We start from the raw sequence: 10,861 nt of genomic DNA, 5'->3' as shown, positions 1-10,861 counted from the left end.
CCCTTACCTTGAAAATCAGTGATCGCTGCCGAGGCTCGCACGGTGTAGAAGTACTTCACCATCGCCTCATCGCCCTCGGCCGCCGCAATGTGGAGCGCCGTCTGGCCCTCGCCGTTCTGCACGTCCACATTCGCACCGTAGTCGATGAGGATGCGGGCCATCTCGACGTCCTTCCGCCGCGCGGCCAAATGCAGTGCCGTGTCGCCATTGGTAGTGGTGGCCTGTTGCACCGAGAACGAGAGGGCAAGAAAGAAAAAAACAGACGACGCACCGGGGGCGAAAAGATTGCGAAAGAAAGGACCAAAAAAAAACACTGCATTAGTAACGCTGCCATGCCATGCATAACGTTTCGCTTGATTTACGCAGGACAGTCTACGCGCTAGTCGCACACAGAGACACAGACAGAAATAAACAGCACATTACTTCATCCACCACATCCAATATGAAGCCCCAGCGCCGACGCATACTTCCTGGTCCGGGATGATCCATGCCGACTAATGATCGTGCGATGGGTGACGGTGGGGCGGTGAACTGAGATGAATCGAACTGACAGCTCTTCTCCCCAGGATGATGTTCCAATTTGGCCAATTCCAACACACACACACACTTGTTCAGCAAAATTATGCAACATCTGGCAACCGTCACCTTAACGCACGACGACGGTACCTGCTCGTGGCGAATGCATTGTGCAACTGCAGCGGGCCGAGCTGCCGAGCTGAAAAGCCCAGTCCAGTCCGGAGTCCATCGGAGCTGCTGCTGCTTCTGCTGTCGTCATCAGGGCTTTTCGTGCGTCCTAAATACATGTCCTGTGCAGCTGTCCCCTTAGACAGGACCGTCCAAACAAGACCACCGGCTGATACTTGCCCCGACCGAAGCGAAGCCGTATGTTTTTATGTACCAGGCGTGATTGTTTATATTTAAAGACCCCCTTCTCGAGTGGCTCAAAACCTAGGTACGGTGTGTGGGTTCGTTCCCACACATGCCAGTGCGTTGTTTTTGTTTGCTTTCCGCTGTCGGGCACTGATCGGGAACGGGAATGATGAACAGCCCCCTGCACACACACACACGCGCGCGCAGGTGGTATATGTCTTTTATCACCACCGTCGACCGGGTGCAGGCTTTTCCGTTTTCCATTCGGTCATCCGTCTTTGCTTGGCATTGGCGTCCCTTGCTGGAGGGGACATCTTCCACTGCTGGTAGTTGGAGTGTAGTCCGACGAAACACAAAAACCTTTCCAAAGGTACTCCACTCGACTAAGGAATGGCCAACGGAACTTCGTTGACATGTCAGTTTGGTTCCGTTTTTGGGTTTTTGCTGCCATTTCCGGATTGCATACTAGCGACGTTTTGATTTTTTTTTTGGTCTCTGCAGACTTCTTAGGCTGTGGAGTAGTGGAGTTGTCATTCTCAAACCTTGCAAAAAAGCGCATGTAAGTAATTGTCCTTGTTATCCGTTGATTAGGCTTCGGCTTTTCATAACTGCTCACAACAATCGATGCGCAAAAACCATGGACCAAAGCTCGTGGCTACGTTATTGCGAGCTCTGCTTCTACAGGTCCGCTGATGACGAATGGGAAACTTCCACCCTGTGCAGCGCCAGCACCCAACAAAAGGGCTAGAGCGAGAGGTTCAATGGCACGCCGGTCTATCTGCATCAGCTGACATGCGGCTGATTTATAAGGTGAAGGCTTTCGGTATCCGTTCCCAATCGAGGGCCAAGCGTCACACCTGCATACGGAGAGACCTTATGCATTCCCGGGAGCTCCAGCTACACGATGTCGTTTTTGGTTTCGGTGATCTTCACCTGTCTTTTCTGCTGTTTTACCTTCTTTTTTTCTGTCGCTGTGAGGTAGTTTTTTTTTTTCATGCAGTTCTAACGACAAACTCAAACGAGAAGGAAAAAAAACCAATCAAGGATACGATTCACACGAATTCTTGCACACCCGACGTCGTCCTCGTCGTTATCGTCGTCGTAGGTGTGCGGGCAAAACAAAAGGAGGCCACACAAATGTGAAACGGCTACACACACAACACTCATGCTTGTTGGGTGAGAGGAGTGGGGTGTACCAAAAAAAAAGCTCACACAGTCACACTACCTATAAGCATAAAATTAAGAAGTTGAAGTTCAAGTTGCACGTCACACGGGGAGGGAAGTTCACACGCGAAGTACGCGAGAGGAGGACAAATTAGCAACACCGAAGGTGCAAACGGCGTGAAGCGCAGGCAACGATGCCGAAACGGTTGGTGTCCTTGCTGTGGTTTGAATTTGAGACGGGGAGTAGGTAGCTACCAATACTAAGACTACATATCGTTTGAATTATTTACCGTTTGTTTTGAATTATTTATGTCCTGAAAGGTCTGAAATGATTCTCCATGCAGAATCATTGAAATCATTGCCAAACTATCTCAACAGTATATAAACGCTCAGAATATCTGATGACCATGTATCCACAACATAACTGTTTAGTGATTTTCTCTTTGCAATTATAACGATGACACAACGATGAAACTATGTGTAATATTCGACAACATTCGTAACAAGGGGGTGTAGCTCAGATGGTAGAGCGCTCGCTTAGCATGTGAGAGGTACTGGGATCGATACCCAGCATCTCCAGCGAAACTATTTTGCATGATTAGAAGTTTGTTTAATAATATGTGTATAATTTATTGGCGAATGAGCTCAATTGGCGCAAAGTCTCTTTTAAAAATAGTATAATCTTCATACTCTTTTTGCAAAAAAATATATTCAAAGTATTTTAAAGTGCTCAATATGGAACTCACGTCGAAAATCCTAATATAATAAGCTGAGACTCGAATATTGATTGTCTTAGAACTCCTTAATATTATTTATTTTCCTTTTAATTTATTGTTTCTTTTGTAAGCCATTTAAATAACTGCAAAAACGTGATACATACAATAAAGTAAATCAAGATGGCGATTTATCATGCCCTGTCTCCATGATCCAAATCGTACCTATAGCATATAGGTACTTATTAGTTCCTTGAAAATAAGATTATTATAAGAGGTTGGCATTGCAAATATGGTTCACTGACAATATAAACTCATGAAAAACATACCAATACTACCATGAAAATTACAGCATTGGATCCGGATAAGACTTTAAGTTCTTTTCACATGCCTGTCCTATTGCCCTAGAAACCAGTGCTAGCTATTGACTTGGTTTCATTTGTTTAGTTTATCAAATTAGACGTTCTCTGAATGTGGCCTCAGGTTTATCAAAAGTGAAGAAATCAGCGATCAAGTTAAAATAGCGGGACATAGATGTTATGAAGTTATCAAATTGTCACCATACCGGGAATTGACTCGCTTGAGCGAGAGAAAATCGTGGTGCCGAGAAACTGCTCTGGAAACATATATATTTTCAGCTGTTCAAGGATTCATGGAGCATCTATGGATGAATGTAGTACTCCTGTTACGAAGAGTACCCGCGCATGCTTCGTTCCATTGCCTAATTTCTCAAGTACAAGTAGCTGATAGCGAGAACTTTATGGTGGAAATCACCATATCATTGCCATGGTAATCGTTGAAGATCATGACGTGTACGTTTTCGTTAAAGAAATTAAATCCTTTCTATGCATAAATCCACGTACAAAGACCACATCGACACATATTTTAGGATATATGCTAAGATGACCTAGGTAGGCTGGCAAATATAGCTGTTTTCCTATTTTCGTAGGTTTGTTTAAATCGCACGTCATTCTAAAATAAAGTCTTGAATGGTTATTAGCGCGTATGATTGTATTCTCATCATTTAATAATTCATGGTTATTGGTACAACTGTGTGCCGTTTTTTCAAATAAACTATTTGCTTTTGCTATGTCGGATAGAATTCATAGTCCAAAATTAATGTAGCATGATGTGCTGAGCATGAGGTTGGATAAGACTGTTATTTAAAAAAAATCCCTTTAAGGCTACAGAAGTGCATTCAAATTCACGATATTTTCTAGATTTAAGAACAAACATGAAGGTTATTCAAAATTCCAAGGATGCACAAACAGGATTTTGTAGATTAAAAAAATGTTTACAAATTAGGATATATTATCCATGTAATCCACGTGTTAGCTGATACGTTCGGAAAAAGGTTCACTTCACTGAAGTTTAAATCATTTCAGCCGAACTTTGTCAACCTGTATTGCTTCTATGTCTGGATATATAATATACACACACAAATGACAGTAAATATCAATAATTTTCAGTCTTTCTGCGCCTTTACTCACATTGTTCCAATCAACAGCATAACTTCACCACAATCGCAACAGCTTGTAGCGCTTTTATCCAAACTTTCCACTCTCCTCCAAGCCTGATTCAGTAGCCACCCAAAGTTCATCGAACCGGTCATGTAGTTTGTTATAATTATAACAACCATTACCAAGGGCCCACCACACAACCGGCACCACAAATAAAATATCCAACCGACAGCCGCTTTGATGTTGGCAATCGCTGCTGACACCTGTAGTGATGTTTATAATTATTGAACAATATTTTTTTCCCCCATTAGAGAGCAAACACAAACTTTCATTCCACCGTCTCATGCTTCCTCAACCACTTTACACCACAGCAAACCCCCTTTCATTTGAGGTTTTGCTTCTTCGATTGCCATCAACATAACTTTCCGCTTGCACTGTTTGGGTGGGCTACATCGCTACCGCATTGTTCTCCAACTCCCGTTCCAAAAAAAAACAAGCAAAACCTAATTTCAAAACACACTCACAAATTAATCTGCACCATCATTCCGCTGAGTCTGCTGCAAGAATTTCCGTTAACGACCGTTTGGAGTCGTCTAGTTTCTATTTGTGGACGCGACGAGGACGATTTTTCGCGCGCCGATTTTAACGTTTGACGATAGTTTAAAATCCTCCCCGGAGACTATGGCGTGGCCACAGCCAGCCATCGTCGTTCATCGTTTCGGGCGCGCCCGGCTTTCGCTTTTGTCAGCGGGACAACGTTTGCACTGGTTTACTCTTCGTCCAACGGCACCATTCCTCCCCGCCGAGCCATTGAAGGGAACCCCCGGCCGGGGGTTGAAGCACACTTTTGCGACGAAATGAGCTCCCCGCCGTATAAAAGGGGCACAGCATTGGGGAGACGGGGTCTAGGGTTAGGCAAACAAACACACGGCACGGTTTGGCACTGAACGGTGGCGGCAGCACAACATTGAAGGACCGTTTCATTTTTTTTTTCACATTTTTTGTTCTGCTCCTTCTGGTTCTGCTTCTTTGCCAATTCACATCGATGGGACGAGCATGTTTACGCTTCTGTGATGAGCACCTCCCCCCAGGGTTCTCAGCCGACGCGACGCGGTAGGAAGTGCTGAGACACCAGCACCAGAAAATCAATCATTCCAGGGCCAAATCTTGGATCACAAGCTTCGGATTCGGTTCGATTTCGGGGAGGGTTTGTGCGATTCGCGGCACAGCGGTATTGGACTTTTGGGCAAATTGGACACAATGCTACACCACAGGGAAGAATGCAATGTACTGACACGAACAAACGAACGCAAACCAACACTCCAAAAGGGCTTTTGTCACGGACGAAGATGTGACGGTCTGCTGTGTGCGATGGAACTTCCTGTACACAATGTGGGTCGAGTAACGCCCTGTGACCCCATGCGCAGCTTAATCACGAGTAAGCACACTCTCACGCCGTTACTGGCACCAGCTCCAGCTGGTCGTCACACGCTTCCGGACGCCTTGATTGACAGGCGGGCATACCAGCAAACACACACAGACACACACACACACACACACACCGTTTGAAGTTGCATTTGGTTGGTGCAGCTTGATGCACCAGCGATGTTACGTAATTGTGCTGAATGCAGTTGTGCATGCGTCGTGTTTCCGGTAGCGTGGGTTTTTCTTTTCGGTGCGGTATTAGGATCTTTCACCATCAGCGCTGACGATAATGCGTCGATTGCCAATTGAAGAGAGCACTTAGGTATGACGTTTGATGCAACATGAGGAGAACTATTTCTGATGCAAATGCACTAAGCACATCGTAATTTTGATTATGTGATGAATAAAAAAGCGATTCACACACACACGCATACACACATACACACCCACACTATTAAGCATAAACAAACACACACACACAACACACAAACAAACACACGAAAACACAAGCCAACTTCACACACTCTCTCTCACTCTCTCTCATCAGACATTCGCAGGCAAAAACGAAAAATAGAATCATTTCTTCTCTCCAACGGCACACACTCACACACTGGCCACCGATCACTTGCAACTCACCTTCAGCTGGTCCGCCGTCTGGGACGAGAGCAGCTCCCGGCACATCGACTGGTTGCCCGCCTCGACGGCGAGCAGGAGCGGGATCTTGCCTTTCTGTAAAAAATTATGCCTTACTATCTCTTTCCAGGTGGCGGCCTGGCGCCGCTGCCGGCGGCGGTACCGGAGCGAGGCAAACATCGAGGTGGTCAGCTTGTGCATGGTGGCCCCGCCGTCCCGCTCGCGGCCACCGGGACGCACCGGGTGGTCCGGTCGCGGCCGGCCGCGCGGCTGCTGCGAGGAACGGCGCCGGACGGCGCTGCTGCTGCTTCCGCCATTGCTGCGACTGTTGCGCCCGTAGCGCCTGCTGATGCTGCCGCTGGTGCGTCGCGGCTGCTGCTGGTCGGGCGCCGGTTCAACGGTCAGCCAGCTCCGGTCACCTCCGGCAGTCCCGGCGGCGGCGGCGGTGGCGGCGGCGGCACCCGGTGGCGCCGGCACCGCCTGCCCAGCCCACGCCACATTTACCTCGGTTGCGTTGGTCGCGAACGCGGCGGAGAACGAGCCGGCGGTCAGTTCGGTAGGCGATCTGGTCGGCGTGCGGGGCGAGCTGCCGTCGGTCGAGGCCCGCTCCGCCTGCTCCGCCTGGCTAATGACGGCCGCCTTGATCGGGTTAAACTTGGCGTACTTCGACTGCACATTCTGGAAGCGCTTGCCAAAGTTGGACGACATGGTCCTACCGTACCCACTGTCATATTTAAACTACTGAGGCGCGCAATTTCGTACCGATTCGCCTTGGCTTTTGCCCCGCATCGAGCGCTCTCCATTCGCTCGCTCGCTTCGCGCCCTATCGCTCCTTCCCGTTCTGTCGGTCGGGTCGGGTTTTCCCCCGAAACCAACCCCCTCGTAATGGCTCCAATAAAGCGGGCCCGAAACCGAGTCCTTCGAAACGCGATTCACGCGAAAACACCCGCCCGACAAGATAAGGCGGTATCATAACTGGGGGGGGGGGGGGGCAGTGAGTCGCAAAAGGAAGGGACACACAGTTCGAACGGTTCGGTGGGCTGTGAGTGTATGTCTGTGTGTGCGAGCATGCGATGGCATTCGGGTTTCCAATCGCGCGCCCACTGCCAAATGACGTACAAATATTGCTTTCCGTTTCGATAGTGGCTGCCGTGCGATAGTGTTGGTGGCGCATCCGAACGCTCCGTCGCACAAAACAATACTCGCCACCGCCGCCGACAAGGGAAGTTCGCTGACACGGTGGCAGCGGTAAGCAGTCCGATGATAGGCACACCCTCCCCATCATCGCAAGACGATCGTCCCGACCCTTCCCCCCGTCGGCGGTTATTATAAGGATATTTAATTTACACCCCTCTCCCCCTCCCCAACGATCCCCTTTCCCTTCTGTGCTGATTTAGATTTTGCAAACACCTTCACGGAACCCGGGACTCGAACGAGACTCGAACGAACGCTATAGTTTTTCATTTCTATCTCTCTCTCCTTCCCTCTCTTTCTCTTTATTTCTCTCTTTCTTTCTGTATGCCCCCACTCCCACTCCCTTACTGAAAGTTTTTGCATTAGAATGGCGGCGATTTAGCATACCATTCCGCAGCAGAGCGGTCGGTTCGCACCTGCCGGCTCGATTAGTGCCGCAACCGTTGCATACATTCCGGCGCTTAACCGTGCATGCAAAGAAGGGCCCAAAGCGCGCCTCGTGATAATAATGTTCGCCCCCGTAAAGACTATCTTAGCGTGGCCCTCACATACACACACACACATAGGGTGGCCGAGTTGAAGGTTCCTTTTTTGCACAACACCCCCAGTCCCCCCTCTCTCACCCCTTCCAAAGCGATCTTTATTCCACGCGAAACGCCACCGAGTAACACCTTTTTTTTTGGGCACATAGCAATAGGAAGCAGTAGGGGCAGAAGAAGCAATGAAATGAACAAATTTTGACACAATTCACAACTTGGGCACCACGTGTGACTGTGTGTGTATGTGTGTCCCACAAACACGTACACAGACACATCAACAATTCTAACCAAGCACTAGAAACACTCATTTTGCCCAACTAAAGCCGCGTTTTTGGCGAGTCCACAGTTCCATGTTGGGCCATTTTTTGGGCTCCACGTATGCTCGGTCTTCGGTTTTCTTGGTATGGATTGTCCGTGTGAGATAGTCCACAAGCTCCACTCCCGCAGACCAAGCGCGAGGAAGCTATCAGCTGAAATGTTTATTGCAGGCAGTTCCCTCCTACACACGCCACGGCACGCAGGAGGTTATCTTCCAGCACCGCTTCCTCCTTAAGCTCTTCTTCCAACAGGGGGCGAATTGATAGCACCCCTTCACGCAACGGTTTCGCGGCACGGAATGCGCCAGCCAGCCGAACAACTCGCCACCGCTCGCGACCGACCGAGCAACCGAGATGTCTTGCGAAGGGCTCCTTTAACGCACCCAATCTCTGTATGTGTGTGTGTGTGTGTGTGTGTGTGTGTGTGTGTGTGTGTGTGTGTGTGTTTTGCAGAAAAGCAAAACGGAACTAGTACCTGGTCCCGGTAGAGCAGCTCCGCGTTGGGTTTCGCGGCGACACCACGATAGGAAGATCGCACCGGACGCGGTTTCATCGCTCGCGCGCGCTCGCTCCTAGACTGTCACCTCACTACTGAGGTGACTGGCGGGTGTGATCGCACTGTCCCCAACGGTCCCCCGCGTGTGTGTGTGTGTGTGTGTGTGGTGTGTGTGTGTGTGTGTGCTTTGCAATGAAACACAGTAACAGGTTTCCCTCGGTTCGCAAACGCACACGCCATATGCAAACACCTTTCCACCAGCCAAGCCTTTCGACACAAAGGGAGAGCAGCGTTACACGACCTGTTCGGGTGGCTTTGTGCAGCTTTATGGCCTGCTTCGCTGGGGCGGAAAGGGTGGATGGAAAGGGCGCAATGCAGGGGCGGGAGGTGGGTGAGTGCAATAAAATTATAAATTGCAATTTTTATGGAAAATCCCGCCGCCTGCATACAGTGCCGCACCGCAAACAGCAGCGAAAGCTAGGCCGTCCACCCTCACAGGGAAGAGTTTCTTGCTCCCGATGCACGCCCAGGAACTTCTGAGTAGTGTGTGTGTGTATGTGTGCAACAGGCATGGCACGGGCTGAGCTAGTTTCCGGTGTTTCCGTGTGCAAGCTCGCCCTGGCTTTCGCAAGCAACAACTGCCCGAGACACGCCCGAGATCTTAATTACACGGCTCGGACCGATGGAGCAATCGTGCAACGGACCCCGCAAACTGCTTATCCGGAAAAAAAACTTACGACCAACCTGTGGGTTGGTGTGCTTAGCTTTTCCTTCAAAGGAAAAAAGTAGGCCGTCCTTAGATTTCTTCAGCACCATGCAAGCGTAACACAAGCCTTTGCACAAAACGGTGGTGTTTCCATGTGTCCCCGGGCGGGCTCCGTCGATCCAAAGGGCTTCGTATAGGTGTAGGGACCGTCCCTCGCCTCCCCCATCGCATACGTGGCGAATGTCATAAATTGCTTTCCTTACTATTTATTGCTATTGATCTAACCGAAAGGTAATCGCACTGGGTAAGCGTTCCCACTACCAGGGTAAACCCAACGGATCACACCCCACAGCTTTGTGTGGGTTTAGAATTTGGGCTTTCAACGGGACCAACGTGCCTTCCAATCATGGATGGAGTGTATTGCTAGCTTGCAGACTATTATAAAACTAAAGAATGCAAATAGAATAACGACTGTCTCTGGACGCCCTTGCAAAGCGCTTAGAAAATTGAAATATAATAATTTATTGTGTTTGGTTGCAATAATTTTGATAAATTATTAGTTTGATACAAGTTGAAAACATTCTTGTATGGTTGTACGAATAAAAGCAATAAATAAACCTTACAGCTGCATCAATTTATTAGCCAATTCCAGCATAGTAAGGAGTAAACTTTGATGCTGCCCAATATTCTTTACATTTCCTCCTTTTCCTGTCCCCATCGAATTCCTTTGTGCAACAGAATTGAATTTACTGTAATTGCAAAAAAACTACATTCTTTCTCCATTCCAAAAAAACAAGACACCAACCCATCCACGTGGTCTTCATTCACGAGCACCGGAATTCACCTTGATTGATTGGACCGAAATCCCAAACAGGGTTGCAGGGTGTATCGATTTTACGCGCGAGCGCACACTCCCTCCCAACCCGGTGTCAATCGGTTTTGGCATTGCATTGCGATAAATTTTTCGCGAGGTATAACAAACGTAACCAAAAAAAAAAAGCTCCACCCAACACAGCTGCAAAAAGGTGTGGAGTTTCAAACGTTCGAGGCATCGGTGCCTCGCGCACACAATCAACTCATTAAAGACGAATCAGCATTGTCCATACAGACCATCACAGTTACTAAATGAGGGGACGGCAAGCAGGTGGTGATGGAACCACATTCCGAAGGACAATCTCCATAGCAACCAACGGCTAAGGTTGAATGGTTTTGCAAGCAAGCCGGGGGGAGAGAAGAAAAAAGGGTAAAATAAATAAACATCGAGCAACGTGTCGAATCGGGCGGTATTGATCGATCCTGCCCACCAAGCGTGGCTCGTGTACGAGCGGGTTCGGGTTTTCGGGC

The 10,861-nt window shown here is 48.7% G+C and overlaps 1 protein-coding gene and 1 non-coding gene across 4 annotated transcripts in view; one reads left to right on the top strand and one right to left on the bottom strand.

Annotated features, from left to right (window-relative positions):
• Positions 1-10,861, bottom strand: part of LOC121596686 (serine/threonine-protein phosphatase 6 regulatory ankyrin repeat subunit A-like) — a 49,813-nt gene that overhangs the window by 12,027 nt on the left and 26,925 nt on the right. For all 3 annotated transcript variants that reach the window (XM_041921842.1, XM_041921840.1, XM_041921841.1), the window contains exons 6-7: positions 6,269-6,361; positions 8-221 (exon numbers count right to left, since the gene is read on the bottom strand). In XM_041921842.1, coding sequence (XP_041777776.1) covers positions 8-221; positions 6,269-6,361 — 307 coding nt within the window. The remainder of the gene's footprint in view (positions 1-7; positions 222-6,268; positions 6,362-10,861) is intronic.
• On the top strand, positions 2,541-2,613 carry Trnaa-agc. The gene has a single exon. It is a non-coding gene; the product is annotated as a tRNA-Ala (tRNA).

The sequence above is a fragment of the Anopheles merus genome, chromosome 3R, assembly GCF_017562075.2.
Source record: "Anopheles merus strain MAF chromosome 3R, AmerM5.1, whole genome shotgun sequence".
NCBI lineage: Eukaryota > Metazoa > Arthropoda > Insecta > Diptera > Culicidae > Anopheles > Anopheles merus.
This window is presented reverse-complemented; position numbering and strand designations above follow the sequence as displayed.